The sequence below is a fragment of the Elephas maximus genome, chromosome 11 (assembly GCF_024166365.1).
Source record: "Elephas maximus indicus isolate mEleMax1 chromosome 11, mEleMax1 primary haplotype, whole genome shotgun sequence".
Classification (NCBI taxonomy): Eukaryota; Metazoa; Chordata; class Mammalia; order Proboscidea; family Elephantidae; genus Elephas; species Elephas maximus.
Window position 1 is genome coordinate 81,805,692 of NC_064829.1, and position 27,951 is coordinate 81,833,642.

The 27,951-nt window shown below is 38.1% G+C and overlaps 1 protein-coding gene across 1 annotated transcript in view; it reads left to right on the plus strand.

The window, feature by feature from the left end:
* Positions 1 to 24,912, plus strand: part of C11H18orf63 (chromosome 11 C18orf63 homolog) — a 36,762-nt gene extending 11,850 nt beyond the window's left edge. The window contains exons 3-12 of the mRNA XM_049899809.1: positions 4,698 to 4,754; positions 7,878 to 7,989; positions 8,417 to 8,458; positions 10,107 to 10,183; positions 13,920 to 14,029; positions 15,060 to 15,156; positions 15,270 to 15,355; positions 17,139 to 17,322; positions 23,626 to 24,642; positions 24,848 to 24,912. Coding sequence (XP_049755766.1) covers positions 4,698 to 4,754; positions 7,878 to 7,989; positions 8,417 to 8,458; positions 10,107 to 10,183; positions 13,920 to 14,029; positions 15,060 to 15,156; positions 15,270 to 15,355; positions 17,139 to 17,322; positions 23,626 to 24,642; positions 24,848 to 24,904 — 1,839 coding nt within the window. The 3' untranslated portion in view covers positions 24,905 to 24,912. The remainder of the gene's footprint in view (positions 1 to 4,697; positions 4,755 to 7,877; positions 7,990 to 8,416; positions 8,459 to 10,106; positions 10,184 to 13,919; positions 14,030 to 15,059; positions 15,157 to 15,269; positions 15,356 to 17,138; positions 17,323 to 23,625; positions 24,643 to 24,847) is intronic.
* The last annotated feature ends 3,039 nt before the right edge of the window (positions 24,913 to 27,951 follow it).

Below are 27,951 nucleotides of genomic sequence, written 5' to 3' on the forward strand. Positions count from 1 at the left end.
TAACAAAATTGATAAACCATTGGCCAGACTGACTAAAGAAATACAGGAAAGGAAACAAATAACCCGAATAAGAAACGAGAAGGGCCACATCACAACAGACCCAACTGAAATTAAAAGAATCATATCAGATTATTACGAAAAATTGTACTCTAACAAATTTGAAAACCTAGAAGAAATGGATGAATTCCTGGAAAAACACTACCTACCTAAACTAACACATTCAGAAGTAGAACAACTAAATAGACCCATAACAAAAAAAGAGATTGAAACGGTAATCAAAAAACTCCCAACAAAAAAAAGCCCTAGCCCAGATGGCTTTACTGCAGAGTTCTCCCAAACTTTCAGAGAAAAGTTAACACCACTAGTACTAAAAGTATTTCAAAGCCTAGAAAATGACGGAATACTACCTAACTCATTCTATGAAGCCACCATTTCCCTGATACCAAAACTAGGTAAAGACATCACAAAAAAAGAAAATTACAGACCTATATCCGTCATGAACATAGATGCAAAAATCCTCAACAAAATTCTAGCCAATAGAATTCAACAACATATCAAAAAATTAATCCACCATGACCAAGTGGGATTTATACCAGGTATGCAAGGCTGGTTTAATATTAGAAAAACCATTAATGTAATCTGCCATATAAATAAAACAAAAGACAAAAACCACATGATCTTATCAATTGATGCAGAAAAGGCATTTGTCAAAGTCCAACACCCATTTATGATAAAAACTCTCACCAAAATAGGAATTGAAGGAAAATTCCTCAACATAATAAAGGCATCTATGCAAAGCCAACAGCCAACATCACTCTAAATGGAGAGAGCCTGAAAGCATTTCCCTTGAGAACAGGAACCAGACAAGGATGCCCTTTATCAGCGCTCTTATTCAACATTGTGCTAGAAGTCCTAGCCAGAGCAATTAGGCTAGACGAAGAAATAAAGGGCATCCGGATTGGCAAAGAGGAAGTAAAATTATCTCTATTTGCAGATGACATGATCTTATACACAGAAAACCCCAACGAATCCACCAGAGAACTACTGAAACTAATAGAAGATTTTGGCAGAGTCTCAGGTTAGAAGATAAACATACAAAAATCACTTGGATTCCTCTACATCAACAAAAAGAACATCAAAGAGGAAATAACCAAATCAATACCATTCACAGTAGCCCCCAAGAAGATAAAATACTTAGGAATAAATCTTACAAGGATGTAAAAGACCTATACAAAGAAAACTACAAAGCTCTACTACAAGAAATTCAAAAGGACCTACTTAAGTGGAAAAACATACCTTGCTCATGGATAGGAAGACTTAACATAGTAAAAATGTCTAGTCTACCAAAAGCCATCTATACATACAATGCACTTCCAATCCAAATTCCAATGTCATTTTTTAATGTGATGGAGAAACAAATCACCAACTTCATATGGAAGGGAAAGAAGCCTCGGATAAGCAAAGCATTACTGAAAAAGAAGAAGAAAGTGGGAGGCCTCACTCTACCTGATTTCAGAACCTATTCTACAGTCACAGTAGTCAAAACAGCCTGGTATTGGTACAACAACAGACACATAGACCAATGGAACAGAATTGAGAACCCAGATATAAATCCATCCACATATGAGCAGCTGATATTTGACAAAGGCCAAGTGTCACTTAATTGGGGAAAAGATAGTCTTTTAGCAAATGGTGCTGGCATAACTGGATATCCATTTGCAAAAAAATGAAACAGGACCCATACCTCACACCAAGCACAAGAACTAACTCCAAGTGGATCAAAGACCTAAACATAAAGACTAAAACGGTAAAGATCATGGAAGAAAAAATAGGGACAACCTTAGGAGCCCTGATACAAGGCATAAACAGAATACAAAACATTACCAAAAATGACGAAGAGAAACCAGATAACTGGGAGCTCCTAAAAATCAAACACCTAAGCTCATCTAAAGACTTCATCAAAAGAGTAAAAAGACCACCTACAGACTGGGAAAGAATTTTCAGCTATGACATCTCCGACCAGCGCCTGATCTCTAAAATCTATATGATTCTGTCAAAACTCAACCACAAAAAGACAAACAACCCAATCAAGAAGTGGGCAAAGGATATGAACACACACTTCACTAAAGAAGATATTCAGGCAGCCAACAGATACATGAGAAAATGCTCTCGATCATTAGCCATTAGAGAAATGCAAATTAAAACTACGATGAGATTCCCTCGCACTCCAACAAGGCTGGCATTAATCCAAAAAACACAAAATAATAAATGTTGGAGAGGCTGCGGAGAGATTGGAACTCTTATACACTGCTGGTGGGAATGTAAAATGGTACAACCACTTTGGAAATCTATCTGGCATTATCTTAAACAGTTAGAAATAGAACTACCATACAACCCAGAAATCCCACTCCTCGGAATATACCCTAGAGAAATAAGAGCCTTCACACGAACAGATATATGCACACCCATGTTTATTGCAGCTCTGTTTACAATAGCAAAAAGCTGGAAGCAACCAAGGTGTCCATCAACGGATGAATGGTTAAATAAATTGTGGTATAGTCACACAATGGAATACTACCCATCGATAAAGAACAGTGACGAATCTGTGAAACATTTCATAACGTGGAGGAACCTGGAAGGCATTATGCTGAGCGAAATTAGTCAGAGGCAAAAGGACAAATATTGTATAAGACCACTATGATAAGATCTTGAGAAATAGTATAAACTGAGAAGAACACATAGTTTTGTGGTTACGAGGGGGGGAGGGAGGGAGGGTGGGAGAGGGTTTTTTACTGATTAATTAGTAGATAAGAACTGCTTTAGGTGAAGGGAAGGACAATACTCAATACATGGAAGGTCAGCTCAGCTGGACTGGACCAAAAGCAGAGACGTTTCTGGGATAAACTGAATGCTTCAAAGGTCAGCGAAGCAAGGGCGGGGGTTTGGGGACCATGGTTTAAGGGGACTTCTAAGTCAATTGGCAAAATAATTCTATTATGAAAACATTCTGCATCCCACTTTGAAATGTGGCGTCTGGGGTCTTAAATGCTAACAAGCGGCCATCTAAGATGCATCAATTGGTCTCAACCCACCTGGAGCAAAGGAGAATGAAGAACACCAAGGTCACACAATAACTAAGAGCCCAAGAGACAGAAAGGGCCACATGAACCAGAGACCTACATCATCCTGAGACCAGAAGAACTAGTTGGTGCCCGGCCACAACCAATGACTGCCCTGACAGGGAGCACAATAGAGAACCTCTGAGGGAGCAGGAGATCAGTGGGAAGCAGACCCGAAATTCTCACAAAAAGACTGTACTTAATGGTCTGACTGAGACTAGAGGAATCCCGGAAGTCATGGTCCCCAAACCTTCTGTTGGCCCAGGACAGGAACCGAAGACAACTCATCAGACATGGAAGGGACTGGACAGTGGGTAGGAGAGAGATGCTGATGAAGAGTGAGCTATTGGTATCAGGTGGACCCTTGAAACTGTGTTGGCATCTCCTGTCTGGAGGGGGGATGGGAGGATAGAGAGTTGGAAGCTGGCAAAATTGTCACGAGAGACTGGAAGGGCTGACTCATTGGGGGCGAGCAAGTGGGAGTACGGAGTAAGGTGTATATAAACTTATATGTGACAGTTTGACTTGATTTGTAAACGTTCACTTGAAGCTCAATAAAAGTTAATAAAAAAAATCCTTATGGAACAAGAAGGACATCGTTTTAGAATTCTAATATACTGAAGTATCCTAATCTTATCGAATATTAAGAAAAGGAAAGTAGCCCTCTATTTTTAAAAAATGAGGTTTTTTTTTTTTCTCACAAAGGTAATGGTAGTAAAAAAATTTTAGAAAAGTACATAAAGTAGGCAATGGGATTACTAAATATAATATTTTGAAACTTGACTGCTATTTCTCCTTCAACAGCCTCTCCTGGATATCTTTGCGTGTCCTTACATCTCACTGCAAAATTTCTCATGCTATGGGTTATAATAATTTATTAAATTAACACTTTCCTAAAGCACATCTGAATTTCTAGGGTTGGCTATTATAGTGCTTCAGAAAGCATCATTGGAATTATACTTTTGTACTTCTCTGGTAGTTTCTATGGGTTGAATTCTTAAAGTGGAATTGCAGCACATTTTAAACTGTAACCTAGATAGTGCTAAATTGTTCTTGGAAAAGATTATATTAGATACATGTTTCAACAAATAGTATGTGAAACAGTGTATTTTTCCACACCCTCATGAACAGTGGATATTAGCAGTCTTTAAATATTTGACATTCTGTTAGGTTAAAAATGATATCTTGTTTTTAATTTGTATTTCTTTAATAGTACTTGGCCTTTTGAATTGTCTGTTGATCTTCCATTTATATCAGTTTTTCTTATTCATGCCTAAGAATTTCTTGTATATTATGAAAAATGTTAAGTGTTTATTATATGAAATTTATTGACCTTTCCTTTATGCAGTTTCTGGGTTCATGTCACTCTTAGAAAGGCTTTCCTCGTGTGGAGACTATATCCACAGATTCCACTTCAAAGAGACACTGATCATGACTTGCTTCTTGGAGGCTGGCAGCTGTTAGGATGAGGGCCTGATTCTGTGCCCTCTGCTGTATGATGTTTAAATTCTTCAGTATTGTATTATTTAATAATACATTTATGTTAACCCTTTTTATAAATGTGAATTTTTGTTGTAGATAGCATTTTATAAAGCTGGAAAGCTTAGTGCCTATGCCGAGAAATGTGGAGCTAAGGTAAGTTTTTAAAGGGATAATTTTTTCAGATGCTATTTATATTGATTTTATCCAACTTCTCTTTTTTTTTTCTTGTTACCAACTGAAAATTGGAATGTATGTCTTATAATGTACTGATGTGCATGTGAAATAGCCCAAAGATATTTTTCTTTTTCCAAACAGTTATTTTGTACACATTTAATACAGAAAGGGAAAGGCTTGATTTTTGTTTGGTACTTTCTTGCAGGCATTTTATGTGGCATAATCTCATTTATGATAGACATCTTCAAAGATGTGAATCTCCTCATATTTACAAATGAAGAAACTGAGATCCAGAGGGGTGTCCACAGTCATATAGCTAATAAGTAAAGGAACAAAACATTATAGATTGTATTCTCCTTGGTGATAAACTTCAGGATCTTAGCAAGGAGAAAAACAGACACGTGGGGTTAAGCACCTCTCCACGTCTCGACTAAACATGGAGTCTTGGATAGTGCTCACTGCATGCTGTGCACGTAACTCCAGGGCAGTGTCACTGGTATTCTAGCCCCCTGTTCAGGAGTCCCTGCTGTCCTGTTTTCCTAGATCTCATGGTATGCAAGATAATGAGGTTTCTACTCAGCTCCAAGATGGGATGCCTTCTTTAGGTTCTAGGATGATGATAAAGTTTCAGTAATGCCTAGAGGTGCTTTGCAGTTCCTGAGAAATCTTTGGAAAACTTGAAAGTTGGTTTCAACCATCAGTCACAATCTGTAGAGCAGCAAGAAAGGATTCTGTCTAATTCCTCTTTGATTTCTTCTTTGACGATTTAGTTATTTAGAACTGTTAGGTAGTTTCCAAATATCTGGGAATTCTCCAGGGATCTTTCTGTTATTTTCCAGTGATTTCTAACTCAGTTTCATTATGGTTAGAGGACATGTTTTATATAACTTGAATCTTTTTATGTTTGTTAAGACTTATTTTATGCCTCAAAGTATGGTCTTAGTAACTGTTCTTTGTCTACCTGAAAAAAATGTGTATTCTGCTGTTGTTTGGTTGAGTGTTCTATAAATATTAATCAGGTCAAGTTGGTTGATAGTGTTATTCAAGTTGAGTGTTCTATAAATATTAATCAGGTCAAGTTGGTTGCTGGTGTTATTGAAGTCTACTATATTCTTGCTTATTTTCGGCTTGTATCAATTATTGAGATGGGAGTATTGAAATCTCTACTTATAATTGTAGATTTGTCTGTTTCTGCCTGTAGTCATATCAGTAGCCTTTAGTTGACTGCAGAGATCTCTCCAAAGTGAAGCTACCCTTGGTTACTTCGGGAGGAGCTTCCTGGATGGATAACTGATCTGTTTTTTATGGATACCCAGCAGGCAGTTTTCCCTACAATGGGAACCATCCAGATAGAAAAGATGGTGCAGAATTTGTCGCTGACTTTAGCTGAAGTGATCAACGACACCACCTTGCCCTTGAAAACATTCAGGCCACTAGTCAGTGTTGTGATGGAAATCCCCAGATTTCCTCCTTGAATGCCAAGGCTAAGTCTGTGCTGTGGCATCTGCTGCATCTGGATTAATGCCTTGGTCCACACAGAAAAGTCAGTATAGACACTTAAGGAGAAAGCCACCTGGCTTTCTCAGGTAGACCCTGATATTTTGTGGGATTGATTCAGCTGGTTGGATCTGGGACCTGGGAGGCATGTTTGAGGTCAGCACTGCAGGGTGGCCTCATCCTACCACTTGGAGTCCTACTCCTATCGATAGCAGCCTTAATTAAATTCTGTATGAGACAGATTAAACGGATTTGGTCCTAATCCCTGCTGGACAGATTAATCAGGGTGATTGATGGTATCTTCTAGGGAAATTCACCAAAAGCCAAAACAGTACAAAAATGAGAGTCGTAATGGTAGTAGACATTCTCTAGGGATTGCTCACTTCTCTGCTAACAGAAGCAAGCAGAGACAATAACAGTCTTTCCTTCTGGATTGCATTTCCAAGAATGTTTGTACAGCGAACAGTCTTGGAAGTTATAGTGTCTGCCTGCAGAGAAGGCAGGTTTGTTCCCTGTCCAGTACAATAAAGATAATGTCTCTCTCTGGGACACAGGTTTGGGGTTTTTGTGATTGCTTGGGCTTCTTCAGGTATAAGCAAAGGTGTGGTCTATCTTAGTAACTGTTTCTTTTCCACCTGGGTCTGCTCCACATCACTCCTGTGGAATTAAGGAGTCAAAGGGAATTGGTTCAAACATGAAACACATGCTGCCTACTATGCCATGACCAATAAAGTCCTTAGTCTCTGACCCAGGAGTCATGTGTTTTCTGCCAGTATCCATGAAACTGGGAGGCTACCTCAGCTTTCATGTAGGGTAGGTCTCCAGTGTTAGTGCTCAGTGCAGCTCTCTTCTCTCCAGGACTCTGCCCGGAAAGCTCTAGCTTCCTCAGCCTCCCTGGACTCCCAGCTTTGTCTCCTCAACTCAGGGAGACCACCGGGCTCTTCTGGAGCCCCCTTCCTGCAATGCAGCCTGGAAACCCTCTCTAATCGATAAGCTGGGGTAATCACAGCACTCATCTTGTTTGTTTCCCATCTCTTGGGGAATTGCTCTTCTTTGTTGCCTGATGCCCAGTGTCTTATGAATCATTGTTTCATAGGATTTGCTTTCAGGTGGAAGGATAATTCTGATCCCTATTACTTCGTATTAGCCAAGAGTGAATGTCCTGATTTTTTAAAATTAATTCTTTACAAATAGAGATACTCTACTGGTTGCTTCTGTGCCCCTGTGAGTATTTGTTTCCTGATATTGAATTAGAGTAACAATATGAAAATATTATAAGTAGCTCTGGTCTGATTCTCTCTGTGGAGCAGAATACAAAGTAAAACTTAAGTTCCTTAGCACAGGTACTCCATAGGGCTAGGCTTACTGGGCCAGGATAGGCAGGTAGCATTTGGCCATGAGAGCATGACCAGTGGGTAACTTTTAACTTCTTTAGAACTAGATAGATTAACTAATGGTAACTCTATATGGATGATGACTGTAATTTATATCCCAAGTAGCCCAGCTGGTTAGGTGGTGATCTAAATTTAGACATTTTCTTTGAGTTTATAGGGACATAACAATCACTGTAAATTTGCAAGTATGTTTGCCCTTTAATATTTTTAGGTGGAGGCTCCACAAAGAGTAATTCCTGTAATTCTTCAAAACTGCCTTTCATATTCACTCACAGCTAGACTTGCTCCAGCCTGGAATAAAACTGGTCATCTCTTGGTTCAAGGTAACTTTATCTCTTTCAGTCATTGAGACCTTATGGCCTAGATTACCTCTATTATGTTTATCTGGTTTTAAGTTCAAGACATACCGTTTTAGGAATCAATTCTTTAAGCATAGCCCCAAACAAGTATTCTCAAGCAAGCCCACGACAATATAAATGTCATCTCCTTATTTGGGGACTACATTCAGAAACCTGCTGATTTTTTTTTTTTTTATGTTTTTCATTTTTTATTATGTGATATTTGACACTTAGAAAGAAATAAATTTAAGGTAGGAAGCATTATTAGCAAAATGAATACCAGATATTCCTTTGTATAACAAGTACATTTTAAAGCATTTTCCTTAGCTTTGAGAATTTTACCTAAAAAATTATATTTTCTATCGTGATTTATGAATTATAATAATATGGTATATCTTATTAATTTTTTAAGGAAAAGATTTTCTTTCTCAGATGGGAAAGCAAAATGCTGTTGGTAAGTAAAAATATGTATGTCAATAGATAAAACATTAATATAATTAACAGTTGTTTAAAAAAACAATGTTGTAGATTGTTGGATTATAGTTTTGATGGTTAGGTTATATCAAAATTATCAGAAATTATTCAGATATTATTCTACTTAGAATTTCCACCTGAAAAATCACATGTGGTTCAAAAGATACATTCTGCCTATCTGAGAAAAATTTCACTCAACTGGAAAGAAAACGGTGTTTTCATTTTCTCCACTTAAAAAAAAGGATGACTGCGAAGGAGTTTAATTCTACAGGCATTTGCAATGTTTAGTTTGCAGAATCATATCAAAATTCTTTAGTAATGATATAGGTAAAAGCCTTATTTCTTATGGGGAGAACATGACTCTTTTCCCCCTTAAAGAAAGAAAATGTTTGTCTAAAGGAACACAGATGATCTAAAACAGTTTATAGTTTATGATTTGGTATAATATAATCTTTTCATTGATATGCATGGTTGTATTGAAGACCAAGAGTTTCCCAAACAATAGATGGGAGATAACGGCTATGTGGAAATGTTGAGCTCACAGTAAATATTATTAACCAATTGTGGTAGTTTCCCCCACCATTTGGGGGTAGCTTAAATCTGGAACTAGCATGTGTTATCCACAGCTGTTTGATGTGAGTTGACCTTTGAGATGAAGCCTCTTTGCCATCCTTGCACTGGTTTGTGTTTAAATTGTGCAGTGGCAGTCATTGTGCTCTCACCCTGGCCATACTAGCTGATGGTAACTCTGTACAGATGATAACTATAATTTATATTCCAAGTAGCCCAGTTGGTTAGGTGGCAATCTAAACTCATCCAGTCTCATCCCCAAACACTATCATGAGACTACAGCTATCAGAGATGGAAGATAACAATTTACAAGGGCAAAATTATTCACTCTTGTGTTAGGATTTTTTTTATTATTATTGAAATGTAATATACTATGGAAAAACACACAAAATATAAGAGTATGGCTCATTGAATTTTCACAAACTGAACATACCCTCGTAACCAGTTCTCAGATCAATAAACAGGGCGTTACAGTACCCTAGAATCCTCTCAGGCTTTCTTCCAGGTACGCCCATTCCCAAGGTGACCACTCTCCTGACTTGCTACAAGTCCATTTTAATTACATAAAGCAAAGTAGAAGCCTCAGGATTCCAGGACATCTGGGATGTATCTACCAGTGTGTATTTGAAGACATTTGCTAGGTAAAGAACTACTCAAGTAAGAAGCATGGTGGGGTACCTCTCTGGTTTCAGAAGAGGGCACTCTCCATATTTTCACACGTAATAGATGTCAAAGTTGTATAAGGTGTTTGTTGGGTTTTTCTCCTTAGCTGTGGGATGTCTCATTTTTCTTCTTTTAACCCCGCCTTGTGAATCCCCCTTCCTACACACATACATCTTTGTTGTTCTTTACTTTTGTCATCTTTGAAATGTCTCAGCTTCAGACTGTCAAATATTATATGGTGATTATTTGAATATTACCATGTGTGAAAAAAAAATCTACTCTTAGTTTCTGACTTGAATAAATTACATTAAAAATAATTTTGTTACTAAAATACTTAATTTGATAGGATTGAATAATAATTTTAAACAATTCACAGTTAAATACTTTATTTTCAGTATTAGACATCAATGTAACAGAAACTCAAGTTTGTTTGAGTATCGAGGCTTGCACAATTAGACTGCCACCACCTGAGGTACCACGTATTTTGTTTTCTGCAATTCACCATATTTACAATTGTTGCTAACATGCTGTTTGTTTTAACTTTTAGCAGGAAGGGTGATGGGAAGGTTGTTTTATTATCAGAATTCATATTATTAAATGTTTATTATATTTATGTTGTTGTAATTCTATTTATGCAAAGAAAACATTCCATTCATTTGACATAGATCTGGTCATATTATTCCCATGGTCAGAAATCTTTTTCAGTGGCACTCAAGATCCCAAGCTTTACTCTGCCTCAGCACCCACTTCTCGCCTCTTCTTTTACCATCAAATATCAAAACCACCACTATTTCAGCTCATAGTGAATGTAATCTCCCCTTCATTGGCATTCTGATAAATTTTTGCATGTATTTTTTACACATAACACTTTCTGCCTTCTTAACAGAAGGACATGTCTTTCATTTTGCTAATTCCCATAGTATCTAGCACAGAGCCTTACATGCTAGTGGTCACTCAATAAATGGTATTTTCCTTCTCCCTAGGATCTCATTTTCAGCTCTCTTTTATTGCCTTTAGCTGGCTTATGCGTTCCAATGGCTTTTACCTATACATTGGCCGAATATTTTTGTATAATTACAACCTCTTTGTCCTGTCTTGGAATCTCTTGCATGAATGTACTAATGGTGGTGTTGTTGTGAGATGCCGTCAAGCTGATTCTGAATCATAGCAACCTTATATACAACAGAACAAAACACTGCCCAGTCCTGCGCCATCCTCAGGGTAGTTGTTATGCTTGAGCCCATTGTTGCAGCCACTGTGTCAATGCATCTCATTGAGGGTCTTCCTCTTTTTCGTTGACCCTCTGCTCTATCAACCATGATGTCCTTCTCCAGGGATTGATCCTTTCTGACAACATGTTCGAATTATATGAGACGAAGTCTCACCATCCTTGCTTCCAAGAGCATTCTGGCTGCACTTCTTCCAGGACAGATTTGTTCATTCTTTTGGCAGTCCATGGTATATTCAATATTTTTTGCAAAGACCACAATTCAAAGACGTCAGTTCCCCTTTGGTCTTCCTCATTCATTGTCCAGCTTTCCCATGCATATGAGGCAAATGAAAACACCATGGCATGGATCAGGCACACTTTAGTCTTCAAGGTAACATCTTTTGCAGAAGATTTGCCCAATGCAATGCGTTGTTTGATTTCTTGACTGCTGCTTTCCATGGCTGTTGATTGTGGATCCAAGTAAAATGAAATCCGTGACAACTTCAATCTTTTCTCCACTTATCATGATGTTGCTTATTGGTCCAGTTGTGAGGATTTTTGTTTTCTTTATGTTGAGGCGTAATCCATACTGATGGCTGTAGTCTTTGATCCTTATCAGTAAATGCTTCAAGTCATCTTTACTCCACCTTAAACCTTTTCCTCCTTTGTATTTACTCTTTTGGTTACTGGCATCAACAGCCAATAAGTTACCTCACTAGAAACTTCGGAGTCATCATTAGTTCTTTCTCACTTTCTATATTTAATTAGTCATTAGTAGCCTGCCTTGTTTTCTAAAACCTACTTTCTCTTCTCCATCACCATTCCTACTGCTTCAGTTAAGACAACCTTTTCTTGTCTGGGCTTTTAGTCTCCATACTGGCCTTCTCATTTCCAGTCTTGCCCACTTCTTGTTTATTCTCTAATTCTTCCTCCTCAACATTCCCTGGAGAATATAAAGTCCAAATTCTTTAAATTGGCTATATAAGGAGGAATTAGTATTTATTGGGTACCTGCTTATCAGTATGGCTTTGTTCATACAAGTCACTTTATAAATATGTGTTAATGAACACAGGTTTGATTCTAGAGTTTGAGGTCTCTTGGGGGTATATGGTGAATAGTTAGGTCATTTGCCAATCTTTAGAGTAGTCTGTGTTGACTAGTACTATGCATATGCCTGCAGCAATTGGCTTGAGTCTCTGAATAGAGTAGACCATACCCAGAAGAGTGTAGACTGAAGCCGTGTGAGGAGGTTTATGTGAGAACTCATAAACTGCTAACATCTGAACATGGTGCCTACCTCCTCTGAATTCAGCATTTGGCTGTTTTCCCTCAAATAGTCTACCCAGTCCAACTGCAGCCATTCTTTTCTGATGATCATGGCCATCACCTCTATAATCATCCTTTCCTTATCACACAGCTTAGTCAACTTATCTCTTAAGCACAGTACGTCTCAGCACAAGGAGATTTATCTCTGTGCACAGTACAGGCCTGCATGCTTATTCATTCTGACTGTCTTTGCTCTCTCACCTCACAACACAACTAGGGGGAGCAGACCCCAGCCCAGTGCCCTTGAGCAGACGCGCAGAAAAATCATCTTATCTTCCTCTTACTATGTCATGTTTTTCTGCGCTTCTGTTCCCCATGTTCTTTAGTTTTTACAACTGCTGTGGGAGTTCAGAGAAAGGGCTAGCCACTAAGTCTAGATCTAGGCCTAGAAGGCTCTTCTGGGCAGGACTCAGATCAATCTGAGTGGGCAATGCTTTAAGCAAATGTGTAGTTAAAATACTAAGGACTCGCCTGGGCAACAAAAAGTTAGCCAATCTGACTTGTGCTGGAGCACCTTGAGGACACCCTGGTGGCACAGTGGTTAAGAGCTCGGCTGCTAACCAAAAGGTCGGCAGTTTGAATCCACCAGGCGCTCCTTGGAAACCCTATGGGACAGTTCTACTCTGTCCTATAGGGTCACTATGAATCCAAATCGACTCAACAACAAGAAGTTTGGTTTTTGTTTTCGTTTTTTTTAAGATCACCTTGAAAAGTAATAGGCAATGAACTTAGAGCATTGTTTCCCAAAAGATGCTACCCATACAAAAACCAAACCTGTTGCCGTCCATTCGATTCCAACTCATAGCGACTCTACAGGACAGAGTAGAACTGCCCCATATAGTTTCCGAGAAGCAGCTGGTGGATTTGAACTACTGATGTTTTGGTTAGCAGCCAAGCTCTTAACCACTGCGCCACCAGGGCTCCAAAGGTGCTATGGTGGTAAGTTAAAAAAGGGAGAAAGGTTGTGAACCAGCCTCTCTAATCTTAATAAGGAGGCCTCTCACCCATTAATGCTTTATTTTTCACCTCGCTAACGGCCTGTCTGTTATCTTTGACTTACTGTAAGAAATGCCTCCCAGGGAGACTTCCCAGGGCAAGCAAACTGTAAATGGCAAACTGTCATTGGCACCCACAAGCCTCTAGCCCTGTGGGGACAGTACCTGGGGAGCAGGAAAGAAGAGTTCCAGGAGGTGGAAATGGGAGCATTGGCTCTGTGCTCTCCCCTCCAAAAGATGCAGGTCAAGTATAGCCCCCTTACTCATCCTCTACCTAAAGAAAATTGATTTGGGTTAAGAAGGCCATGCTTAAAAATGTAAATACCTTCCTTTGGAGAGGATTCAACTTCCTATACATTAACACAAAGACACTGAAAACCAGTTGAAATAAGCACAGAATAGGAGTTTTAGTTTGGAGGATAAGAGGAAGAGCATGAAATACATTGCATACTGTAGAAAGGAGAAACAGGGTGAGCTGAAACACTGATTGCATAATGTGAAGTGGCTATATCTGATTCCTTCTACTTTAAAGCTGCAATATAACTGACTCTGTGCTCTGTGTATATAAGTGTGTATAAGTATATATAACTATATAAAACATGCATTTTTAATGTCTCTTTTTCTTCGCCAAATTCTTTTGAGGACTTATGCATTAAAATCTTTATTTCTATTAAAAGCTAGGAGAATTTGGTATTCCTGAGAGTGTTATAAATGATTTTGAAACTAACAAGAATGCTGTCATCGAGAGACATTCCATTTTAAGCAACTGGTGCTATGTTTTGCCAAGGTGAGATTTCAATTCGTAGTGCCTAGGGCAGTTTCAAAACATAGTAGTTGCCTCTGATTTTACCTCCTCAGCATTGATATGTGCAAAAGCATAAATCACTTGGAATTTTTGAAACTGAATTATAACTTAAAGTAGAAAATATTGAAATAATATTGTCATCTTTACAGAAACTGTCAGTTTCCTTTCTCAAATTACTAAAATAATTCATTACATGTTTACATTTTCTTAGATCTAGTTTCAAGAAGTGGTAAGATTTCTAGGTTTCTCATTAGAAATGACAACCATCATAATAATATCAATAAAACCTTATATACTTGTACCTAATAGATGATGATTCAGTATAATTTGAGGTGAACTGAGTTTTAAGTTTGTACCATCTTCAGGGGAAAAGATTTGTTATTGACATAAACAGGACTCTTGAGATGACACGGTAGAAAAGAGCTCAGCTGCTAACTAAAAGGTCGGCAGTTCGAATCCACCGGCCACTCCTTGGAAACCCTATTGGGCAGTTCTGCTTTGTCCTGTAGGATTGCTGTGAGTCACACTCGATGGCAATGGGTTTGGTTTTTTTGGTTTTATTGGGATGAAATTTTAACCTGCTTAGGAAAAGAAGTTTAATTAATTTGCAGCATACACATAATTATTTACTTGTTGAAGCGAGGAAGAGGTAGATGGGAAACATAGATTTGACTGATTCGTTCAACCCTTACGAGGCCTTTCCCTAAGGCCTGACAGGTGTGCCCTTGTATGGCGACATTTTTCTTAGTTATTATTTTGTGATTTTTTTCTTTTTATATCATTTTTTTTTTCTGTATCTTACATTTTCTAACTCAATTTAGATTTCTCTAAAAACTTTAGTTGTTGAGATTTGTGTTTGGAACTAGGAGCAAATGATTCATTTATTACTTGTGTGTGGATAGTGAGATAGTTGCAAAATCTTTTTGAACACTGTGTCTAAATCACGTAGTTAACTTATCAGATGATATTTAAGCATTTGCTCATAATACTTACCAACTCTTCTTTTTCACAGCATGAAAATGGGACAGATAGTAAATATTCTTCACACCACCCCCCCTGACTGTCCATTTCACTCATACACAGATGTCCAGATGCACTGGGATGACCTGGTAAGCAAGAGAAACACATATGATGTTAGAAGTTACTTGATTTTGTTTCTTGTAATCTAACCTAAGTTTACCTTCCTCTCAAGATGATTTAAACTTTGTGATTGAATTTTCAGTATGGCTATAAACTTCCAGAAGATTGTGGAAATATTAAAATATACTGCAGCATCTATTTCAGAATGATTGGAGACAGAGTCTTCACGTATCCTTTATTCAACCGATTGTGACAGGTGCTGTCTGTCCACTTTTACCTCTCAGGCTTGCCCCCACCCCGATTCTGTTATCACTTTCAACCTACTCTTTATCTGAATGAAACCACTTCTTGACTTCTGTTTATCTGTATGGGTTTTTTGTTTTTTTGTTTGTTTAGGATTTTTCCCTATTTTTATTTGAGGATGAGCTTAATAAGATAATTTTTTCTGTAAAAACTGTTTCAACAATTTAGACAGCAAACAAAACTTTAGCTATAACACTGTTTCCTAGTAAAAAGAAAGAACCAGTCATAGGATTCTCCTTAGCCAAGACCTCCCTCTAGTGGTATGATGGACATTATTGAAAGCATTTAATTAAAAGAAGCAGTCATTTAACAAAAGTATTTTTTTTCTTTTTGGAAGATTATTTAATATTTTAGGAAGAGTTTAGAGAATTTGACTTGCACTTGGTGTACCCCATTGATTTAAGCAAATATCTCTCAACACTTTATTTTTAAAGACCTACACAAAGAGGATACAAATGCTCAGGTCAAACTCTCATTTAGTGCTGATTTAACCATTCCTATCTTTTTTTTTTTTTTTTTTTTAAACCCTGGTGGTATAGTGATTAAGTGCTATGGCTGCTAACCAAAGGGTCGGCAGTTCAAATCCGCCCAGCGCTCCTTGGAAACTCTATAGGGCAGTTCTGCTCTGTCCTACAGGGTCGCTATGAGTCGGAATCAACTCGATGGCACTGGGTTTGGGTTTTTTGGGGTTTTTTTTTTTTTTTTTGGTATTTTTTAGTTGGAAACCCTGGTGGCATAGTGGTTAAGTGCTACAGCTGCGAACCAAAGGGTAGGCAGTTTGCATCTACCAGGTGCTCCTTGGAAACTGTAGGGGGCAGTTCTACTCTGTCCTATAGGGTCGCTATAAGTCGGAATCAACTCAACAGCGGTGGGTTTTTTTTGGGGGGGGTCTTTCAGTCTTTGTATTCTGACCACCTGGAGCTTAAAAACAGATAAAGAAAAGCCATAGCTATAATCTACGTTTTCTAACACAAATAGTAATAGTAGAATTAAAGTTGACTTACATCAGTAATTCCCTTTCATTAGATGCCAAGACATTACTCCAAGTCTTCAGAATATTTTTCATCAGAACAAATGACTGTTTTTCTCAAAGAACTGCTTCTGGAGCTTGAATGCAATGTATGTTGTTCTCTGTTTGGGGTTTTTACTGCTTTTGGACATAGGACCTGTTTATTGTTTACTGTAAACACTTATTTTAACATAAGGCTCATAGGAGCCCTGGTGGAGCAGTGATGAGCACACAGCTGCTAACCAGAAGGTCACTGGCTTGAACCCACCAACAGCTCCATGGGAAAAAGATGTGGCAATCTGTTTTCATAAAGATTACAGCCTTGGAAACCCTATGAGGCAGTTCTACTCTGCCCTACAGGGTAGCTATGAGTCAGAAATCAGCTCAGCAGCTATAGCTAATAAGGCTCATAGTGCCTTCTTTATAGTTTTTGGAACATCTTAGTTTGTCAGTCCATTTAGAAAACCGTGTCATAAAGATACAATGAGTTGTCTTGTTTGTGAGTATTAAAATAGAAGGAAAAAAATCCCTATGAGAAAACATGCTTTTTAGCTCTGGGTAATACGGAATAAGCAAAATCAAAGATAGTTAGGATTTACTTTTCGTGCCTTTTTAAAATGTGTTATTTTAATACTTATTTCATTTTTAAATTTACCTTATGTACAAAAAAATTTTGTATTGCTCTTTAACATTGTTCAGATACCCTCTCAGTTGCATCAGAAGCCAGCCGGTACAGTTTTTTCCAAGAGTGGATTTGGAAGGTGTGTTGAAAAGTTTTCTTTCAGATTTGAAATCTAAACTCCCCCATATATGTGGATTTTCCATAAAGATGACAAATAAACCATGCTACTACACACAAGAACTAACTAAACCTCATATACAGGTAAGCTATTTCTTATCCTATATATCCACTTATCTTACTCAGACCTCTTGACTTCTGTGATGGAGTACCTAACCCTCAGTGCTATAATTCATTTTTTCAGTTCAGTGTTTCCCTAATTTACTATTTGTTGTTATTATTATGTTTACCCATTTGTCACTGCCATTTTTTATTATTGTGTTTAATGTGGTGTTATAGTAGTAGTAGTTTACTGATCTATCTAGTGTGGGCTCCTGGAAGGTAGAGACTATACCAGTCTTCCTTTTATCCCTAGTGCTTTGTATTTAATGAATGTTCATTAAATGTTTTTTCAATGGATGAATGAATGAATGATCTCATAGGATAGTTTGGAAATATCTGCCTCATACAAATCCACTTGTCTACCACTTCACTTGCATCTGATTGGTTGAAAAAGCTGTTGAATAATTCCATTTATAGAAATTGAATTACTTCAATAACATTTTAATTTTTCAGACGATAAAACTCACTGCCAACGAGTCAATCCTGACACATAGCAACCTAGTAGAACAGAGTAGAACTGCTCCATAGAGTTTCCAAGTCTGTAACTTTATACAGAATCAGACTGCCACATCTTTCTCCTTCAGAGTAGCTGGTGGGTTCGGACCAGGGACCTTTGGGTTAGCAGCCACGTGCTTAACCACTGTACTACCAGGGCTCCTTTTTAAGTTCATAAGTGAAGTCTTACCTAGAAAAAAAAAAAAGAGCAAGTAACAGTTAAGCAACATGGATGAGAAAAATATAATAGCCTATCTTCACATTCACTAGAATAAGATTTCTTTATCAAAAGAAAACAAAATGAAGTCTTTTATATTCTATAACTTTCCAAAGCCCTCCCCCTTTATTTATGCCAGTTATTTGCTGGGAAGCTGGATCATTTGCCTTGGAAATGCCCCATATTCTGGATTCAACTTATTGCTTCCTTGTGATATCATATCATTTAAACTTAACATATTCTTCTAAACCCCACATGCCCCATAAACCTGTGGTTAGATCTAAGCTTAATTGAATTCTGGTTCAACTATTGAGCAAGAAAATCTCTGAGGTACTGTGAAGCACAGAACCACATTTTAATAAATAAAACACATTTAATGGGTCATTTTGGCCATATCTCAAGTTTCATTTAATCATTACCTTAGTTCTAGGCCCCTATTAAATATCCATTTATCTCTAAATACATATGAAAGCTTTTGGTTTTCCTCTGTAATTTTATGTTACTGTAGAGAGTTATATAAATTGTATTAAAATCTAGAAATTAAAAGTCAACCAAGCTACATTTGCCAGTGACACTTTGTAAATAATAATAATGAGGTAAGAAAACATGTTCTCAGGTTATGACTTCATAAAGCTTTAGTTTTTTGACCATCTAAGTATGTTTAAGTTCTGTGTGAATTATTTATGGTCTCATCTGCTGTTTACGTAGGCCTGTTTTTAGTCTTTTTATGTATTTTAAATATAAATCTAGATGTTTCTGCCTTTGGGCTATTTACTATATTTTAGAAGTTGAAAGAATGAGTAAATCATATATTGACAGGCTAGGGGTACCACACACTGCTGGGCATTATATTCCTCATCTGTATCTTCCCGAGAGGCAGAGGAGGAAGGAACAGGGTATGACTGTCAACATATTTCAGACACACTCTAGAGAAGTTTTACACCAGAATACAAGTAATTTATTCTTATAAGAATCTTTCTAGAGTGAATTTTTTTTTTTTTTTTTTTGGTATCTCAAGCAGTAGGAATGTTGTTTAAAAGTTACTACAGTGAACAGAACAAGGGGCTACCGTGTGGTTTAAAGTCAGGAAAGGTGTGTGTCAGGGTTGTATCCTTTCACCATACCTGTTCAGCCTGTATGCTGAACAAATATTCCGAGAAGCTGGACTGTATGAAGAAGAACGCAGCATCATTACTGAAGGAAGACTCATTAATAACCTGCATTATGCAGATGACACAACCTTACTTGCTGAAAGTGAAGAGGACTTGAAGCACTTACTGATGAAGATCAAAGACCACAGTCTTCAGTATGGATTACATCTCAACATAAAGAAAACAAAAATCCTGACAACTGGACCAATAAGCAACATCATGATAAACGGAGAAAAGATGGAAGTTGTCAAGGATTTCATTTTACTTGGATCTACAATCAACACTCATGGAAGCAGCAGTCAGGAAATCAGAAGACGCATTGTAGTGGGCAAATCTGCTGCAAAGGACCTCTTTGAAGTGTTGAAAAGCAAAGATGTCACCTTGAAGACTAAGGTGTGTCTGACCCAAGCCATGGTATTTTCAGTTGCCTCATGTGCATGTGAAAGCTGGACAATGAATAAGGAAGATCAAAGAAGAGTTGATGCCTTTGAAGTGTAGTGTTGGAGAAGAATATTGAATATACCATGGACTGCCAAAAGAACAGACAAATCTGTCTTGGAAGAAGTGCAGCCAGAATGCTCCTTGGAAGCAAGGATGGTGGGATTATGTCTCATATACTTTGAACTTGTTGTCAGGAGGGATCAGTCCCTGGAGAAGGACATCATGCTTGGTAAAGTAGAGAGTCAGCAAAAAAGAGGAAGACCCTCAATGAGATGGATTGACACAGTGGCTGCAACAACGGGCTTAAGTGTAACAACTGTGAGGATGGTGCAGGACCAGGCACTGTTTCATTCTGTTGTTCTTAGGGCCACTATGAGGTGGAATCAAGTTGATGGCACCTAACAACAACAACACAGTCTGTGAAAACCAGAGGTCCAAAATGAGCTGTTCTTTGCTTTTCTATAATTGATTTCAACTTTGTTCTTGAACCTTTCTTCACTGAATGGAAGAAAGTTCAATCTGGCCACTTCTAGGTGATTCACTCATTCTAACAAAACATCTCTTTGAGGTAGAATTGCAATCAAATTTAAGAGTTGTTCTGCTCCCAGGATGGCATCTATTTGCAGGGGAGAGCTTACATAAGGGGGTGGGGGGAGGCTGTATGAAGTCCACTTGGTCTGTTGTGCTTAACAAGGTCCACATCATGAAAGTGGGCACCCTAAACTCAGCTCTGGATGCCTACAGAGCTAGTGAGTGCACACCTGGGCTTCTGCTAACCCTGAGACTGAAAACCCAAAGGCATTGATAATTAAACTTTTCAGTGAAAGCAGTGCAAGTATGGCTTTACCTTATTAAAGAACAAAAAAGTTGTTTTTTTTTTTTTTACCTTCTTCCAAATATTGTATGCATGCACCCACTTGGCTGATCTTAAATCATGTTCTGAACCCTAGCTGTGAAGGAGTCCAGAAAATGTCCATCTTAGATTTCCAGGCTCTAATGCAGGGAGGACACTAGAAGGAGGGCGACACAGGTGTACACTCTGTTTCCTGGGATTGCCACAACAAATCACCACAAACTTAGTAGCTTAAAAGAACAGGAATCTATTTCCATACAGTTCTGGAAACCAGAAATCTAAATTCAAGATGTTGGCAGAGTCATACTCCCTCTGGAACTCTAGGAGAGAATCCTTCCTTGCCTCTTCCAGTTTCTGGTGACCCCTGGTATCCTTGGCTTATGGCAGCATCACTCCAGCCTCTGTCTCCATCTTCACATGGTTTTCCCTCCATGTCTCTGTGTCTGTATCTCAAATCCCCCTCTTCTTTCTCTTATAAAGAGAGACACCAGTCATTGGATTTAGGGCCCACCATTAATCCAGGATGATCTTATCTCAAGATCCTTGACTAATCACTTCTGCAAAGACACCATTTCCAGTAAGGTACTGGGGGTTAGGACCTGGACATATCTTTGGTGGGGGGAGGGGGCGGGGCACAGTTCAATCTGCTAAAACACCAACCCATCATATTGTATGCACAGTCACAGCTGGGCAGTCAAAGCGCTTGGGGAGCCATTAGCATCCTGATACAGATTGGTCTCGTGGTGGTGGTCTCTGCTCATGTTTGTTGACAAAGATGGTGCATGAGGCTTTCTCAGACAGCGTTTAGCCTTCGTTCAGAACAGCTGCCCCTAGTCACTCTCCTGAGGTGCATGCCTCACCCCTTCTCGGTGCATCTTTTCACTCAGTTGAGAATCACCAGAGGCTGAAAGCCAGCTTCTGTTCCTCAGGTGACCTGCTGGTTTCTCTTTTGTGCCCCTGAAAGTCATGGGGAACTGAAAGGGAGTATCTTCCTGCCCTGCTGGTGTGGATAAACTCCAACTTGAGAAATCACCAGACAAGAAGTGAGCCCCGCTCACTTATTTTCAGCATCACCCCCAAACCTTATCCAAGATTTTCTTGGGGACTTCCCATTTCTCCCAAATACGGTCAGGGTGAGAAAAATGATATTGTTCTCTATGGTGACTTTGTATTGTGTCAATTTAGTAAGATGGACATGTGTTTCCCTGAATTCCATTTCTACATGGTTCTGGCTCAGGGTGACCACAAGAGAAATTTGCACATAAATGGGAAGCAAGAGCTATGCCTACGCTCAGAAGCTCTGTGTAAGGTCACGATTGACTGGCACTCATTGGGGCAGGAGTTGCCCGTGCTCCTCCAGCTCCCGCCCCATCCACTCCTCAGCTTTTCTGCACCCTGTGTCAGGTCTATATGAGGCTTCATTACCAAGTGCATAAGCCCTTCTCTTGACCACCTGTAGTGCTGGCGTTGGAGGCTTGAAGAGGTGAGAGACTGTGGGTCCTGGTGGGTGACAGACTGTGGTCTGAAAGCCACTGTCAGTCCAAAGTGCCACAGGAGCTTCCACCCACTTGCTCTTCTTACAGTATGACAGTCCTTCCCATGAGATGCAGGTCTGTGTTCCTATCTGTTGGGTCTTGGCAGATCTGAGCAGAAGTGATGGTTTGTGACTTCAGAGGCCTGGTCATAAAAAGAAACACAGCTTCCACCTGACCTCCTGGGGACACTTGCTCATGCTGTGAGGAATGCCAGGCAATGTGAAAGACAGTTTGTTGGCTGACAGCCAATATCACCTTCACACATGTGAGCGAGGAAGGTGACTGCAGCTCTAGTCACTTAAATGCAATTGTGTGAGAGATCCCCAGAACTGTAAGAGAGAAAAATGTAATGATCACCATTGTCTGAAGCCACTATGTTTTGGTGTTATTTCTTTTATATGACAGATAAGTGGATCACTTTCTTTTCCTCTGCCTATTTATAATTCTAATCTCCCCAAACTCTCTTGCTGTCCTCTCAGCCCTACCCTACAACTCAGCTTCCAGTAGTAGAGAAGAAAGCAGTTGTTCTGGTTCCCATATTATCCATAGCAGTTTTTAAAATTGTATTTCAAGCTGTGATTCTATACGTATTCGATATAGGAGGGTGAGGAAAGAGCTCTTTGTTCAGTGTCCCAGATTATCGCCATATATCATTCTTTTTCAGACATTAAGACTCAATAGATAATTATTTTAAGAGACTGCAAACAGTTGGCTCTCTTAGATGTATCTGACAGGTCACTATAACTAGTACTTGCTGAATTGCTACCTCTATGAGTTGGAATTGACCCAGTAATTCCAGCGGGTATTTTTGTTCGTTTTGGTTTGGTTTTGGTTTTGTTTTACAAGGCTTTCTGGTCGGCACTGAGGACACAAAAATGCTTAAAACACAGTTCCTACCCTATAGTAAAAATCCTACTCATTCTTAAAGGCCAAGTGTACATGCAACCACCTCCTCCATGAATTTTTATTTGAAAAAGTGTTTTTGAAGGATTTAAGAAGGGAAAGGATATAAGAATAAGTAAGTCATGATTCCTACTCTCAAAGAATCTAATATCTATTTAGGGAGTTAGAACATGCACACTAAAGACAGCAGCACTATCTTGTAGTAGTATTTGTGACACTAACTGGTAGTGGATTCCTTGGGAGCTGAGGGAAAAACAATCACTTTATGATACGTTGACTGGTGGGACATTCAGAGAAGGAGAGGTGTTGTTAAGAACCCAGAGGAAGCCTGCAACTGAGATAAGTGGAAAAGAGAGAGAGATTCCACGCAAGAGAACAGCCAGAGCATGTTTGAGGGCGATGGGTAGCTGTCTGCAATAGGTCTTGTCGTTGATTTATACAGAATTTAGAACATACCTTCATCTTAAAATATTATCTTGAAAGGATAGAAACCCAAAGATATGTACATATTTCCTCAAGAAGGTTGATGTATTTTTTGTTTTTCTTCACTTGTTTTGTATATCATGGTTAAAAAATATATATATATATCATGGTTAGTGTTACTTTAATGGAAAAGAAATAAGATGATATTAAATAAGAATATAAAACTTACTACATTTTTTTAAATTTTCCTAATCTCTATCCTTTCAGGAAAACAAAATCAAGCCATCCAATTTGACCACTAAAAAAACATTCAGGGCTTCTCTGACTCAAGCCACTTCCATAAAACCTGCCTTGGTCCAAAGTCTCCTAGCATGTTCAGTAGCAGCGGACCACAAGGTGGAGCTTTCCGTCAGCCAGCCAAAGCCAGGCATCCTCCCAACCCTGCATCCGAAGCCAGAATCTGTTCAGAGCAGACAGATGTCCCTGCCCAAAAAGGTACCACAAATGCATCTGGAAGTGTCAAAGCCCAGTGGAAGAAATACTCAAGTTCGAGACACACATCTTAGCTCCCAAAGTGAAATCAGCCCTAAATTCATACCAATTTTCAAAAATAGATTGTTACAGATGAACAAAAATATCTCAGGACCTGGCAACCTGAAAATAAAACAGCATGTTGTTACAGAATCTAAGTTGCTTTCACCTAAAACTGGTGTGATCCAGTTGAACTTAGGTTCAACTGTAAAGAAAAGATCTAATGGTAACATTCAGATGCTCATTGGAAATTTAAATCAGAAGAATTCCAGACCTCTGCAAGAAAAAAATATTGAGTCCTGTTCAAAGATGAGAAAATATCCTCCTTCTAATAGAAAATCATTGATTGAGAATGTAAATGAAAGTAAACAACTATGTGATAATTCAGTATTTCAGATGTCAGATAACAATTCAAGTGTAATAAAAAGTGCTGTCGACTTCCAAGTGAACGCAAAAGAAAATTTAACGAGTAAATATATAACACAAATTTTAGGGAAAGTCCATGGGTCAGTAAAAATGAAAAGACAACCATACATTTTTGAATCAGACACAGAAATGGAAAATCCCCAACTACTACAACAACAATCAGTAAATCAGACTAATGAAGATGATGTAATAATCCACAGGCTGATATTGAGCCAAACAGCCTACAGATCTAAAAGAAAATTATGTCAAGAATCTTCAAGAACTTCAAGTAAGCATCATTCCAATACTGGCCTTCATTATGGGCAGTCCAGTGCTACTAGAAACCAGGTAAAAAAATTTTTTTTAAGTCTGAGGATATACTAGAGATATTCGTCATACACTAGACCTTTAGAGCCCGTAAATAAGGATTTAAATGATTTCCCCCTGATCATCTAGAAATGCAGTAGTGAAGACCCAAAATATCTACTCTAGTAAAACCTGAAGTATATACAGTTAATGTGTAACAAAATGTTATTCTTTAACCTGATTACAGGTACCTGACCAGGAAAACCCAAAACCTAAGAAACCTTTCATCATTCCTAAAGCTTAGAACATGGATATGGAAAAAAAAAATATCCACCAGGTAACTTAGATGGTACTTTTGATTTCTTTTTCTTTACATTATCCAAATTGAGATTGCCAAGTGTAGGGGTTCCCGACCTCATTGTAAGAAGGAGCAACTTTTAGTTTCCTTGAAGCCCTAAAATCAGTAAGGAATAGGAAATAAAGAAGTAGGAAATACAGACCCTTGAATAGGGCCTGTATGCAGCAGCTGTTTTGTGTAGGAAATCCCCTAGAGGGGATGGGGAGAGAGAGGCTTCACCTCCCACGCAGCTCTGAGGCTTGTTGCAGACCCAGGAGGAGATGTTAGGAAGACCCACAACTTTGACAGCCACTACAAAGCCTACTTTTGAGGGTTCTTGCCCAAGATAATAAACCACAAATGATGTTTCAAAGATTAATCATTCAGTTAAAATGTACTCAGACGTGCTGCAGCGATGGCTAAGTGTAAACTTGAGACTTAGAAACTGATAATGCTGCGTCCACGGCCCTGAATTCACAAAAGTCAGCATCTGAAGCTTGTGTCTTCTTCCACTCTGCCATCTGTGCCTCTCCTAGAACAAACAGATGACTAAAATACCTACAAATGCTTTTCTGCACAGGACTATTGGAATGCTTTCCATTCAGAGTCTTTATGTTCAAACTAGAAAACATTTTCTTCTTTTCCCTTCCAAGTGTTGTTTCTTCCTGTAACTGCTAATAGAGTTCTCAGCCTGATTTGAGTGAACTGACAGCTGCTTAAGTCTATTCTTGTATATTTGAAAATGTTGTGCTTTATGTGGTTTTCTTCATTTTAATGTGCCCAATAGGTGGTTGAGAAAAAACTGTTTGTGCTAGACTGTCATAAAATATTTCATTTGCATTTTTAAAAATATAATGAAATCTATTCCAAGATTTCATACTGTTTTAAAAGTATATCACTTTCCCACTTTCTATTACTTAAGACTAAATACAGTTTTATTAAAAATTTAAAGATCGTTCCATCACCTAAAAAAAATAACCTAATGAGAAAAATTACAGGATATTGTTTGGAAAATAGTTTTCCCCAAACTTAAAATTAATACATCCTCCTGTAAAAATTTACATAATATAAAACAGTTTAAAGAAAAAGTTAAAAAATTACCTGTCAACTCCACTTTCGTGAGAAAACAAACCACTCTTAACATTTAGCGAGCACGCTTCTTGATTTTTCACTATTGAAATGATATTGGGATAAATAGTCTTTTACAGGTCTTTCCAAAATATCCAATTATCTTTTTAGGCAGAGTTTTGATAGCTGAAAATATAATTTTTTTCTCTCATTCTTTATTTTTTGTTATTGAAATTTATTTGCATTCATTATTTTTTATTACTGAAATTTTTAAATATCAGAAAGTACAGATAATACTATAAAGCACCTCCAGGTACCTGTCACCCAACTTCAACAATTGTTAATATTTTGCTACTCTGTTCCAATTCTGCATAGACACACTTTTTTTTTTTGCTGTAGTTTTTAAAAGCAAATCTAAGATATCACATACTTTCACCCATAAATACTTCAGTATGTATCTCTAACATAAGGTAAGGTGTATTTTTAAAGGGAAAAAAAAAGAATGTGTGTGTGTGTGTGTGTGTATTAAAACAAAAAAAAGTTGCCGTTGAGTCATTTCTGATTCATAGCAGCCCTATAGGACAGAGAAGAGCTGCCCCAGAGGGTTTCCAAGGAGCAGCTAGTGGATTCAAACTGATCACCTTTTGGTTAGCAGCTGAGCAATTACCCACTGTGCTGCCAGGACTTGTATATGTATATGTATGTGTATGTGTGTGTGTGTGTGTGTATGTGTATTTGTATATGTATGGACGAATGTCTATAAACTTTGGGGGTGTTTGTTGACTATTGACTCACCAAGTTTCACTTTTGCATGCAAACAGGAAGATCTGAATAAACATAAAACCTATTTCGCAGCAGAACTAGAGTCATTAGTCACAGAACCAGAATACTGGAGTGGAAATGTTTTTGTTCAGCAGTTTTCATTGGGCATCTGCCATGTGCCAGGCAGTGTGCTGAGCTCACTGGGTTACTACAATGAACAAGATTGACACAGCCTGTATCCTCTGTGAGCTTATAGTCTGGTCTCAGGCAAACCCATTTTGAGTTCTTAGCAAAGACTTAGGAGGATATATGTGTTAAAGCAAATGTCAAGAATCGCCTTTAGGTCCCTGTTACAAATAAATTATCTTAACGTTTAAAAGGAGAGAAACAACATTTAAAAAGAAAGAAACAGAAATAAAGCCTCATACCTAAGAGGTACTATTCTTGCTTTCAAAAATTTTAGATGTTTATTTTACAAAGTGTGATGTAATTGTTGTGGTAATGTATTTAAGAGAAAGCAAAAAATCTTCAGGGAATATTCCACTGGAACAATCCTTCATTAAATGAAAAAGAACCAGCAGAAAACCAAGTATAAGTTCAGCGTTGATTTTTTAAATGTGATTTATTGCCTTTACCACTTCACTAAACCATTGCAGTTAAAAGTGAATATCAGCACTTTTCAAAACTATAAATATAACATGTGGCCCTAAAATGATGTCTAGTTAATTAACTTGCTATATACTTTCACTCTAAGTATTTCTGTTTTCCAGAATTATCTCTATTTTCTATTTCTATTTTACCGTTTTCATGGGGAAATATATTTGGTTTAAAGCCCATTTTGAGTGTGCTTTCCTCATTGTGAAATTAGTATTATAGATAACCAGTAGCCTGCAGTAAAGAATGGCATGTCATTTTGTTTGTGAGGCTGTGGTGAAAATATCTGTTTATGAAAGTAATGTTAATAAGCATGCATATTTGGTCAGCTCTGTCATCCACAGCATGTAACAATTCTGAAAACCAGCCCTCCCCTCTGCCCACATATTCCCAAGCTGCCTTCCTGCCACTGCCCAATCGTTGTGCCTTAGGGAATGAAAACTTATTATTAGACTAAGCAAACTAATTGAAAGGATAAATCTACTGCTGAAGTGGTTGTATAGTATATTCCAGTTCTTTATATAAATAAT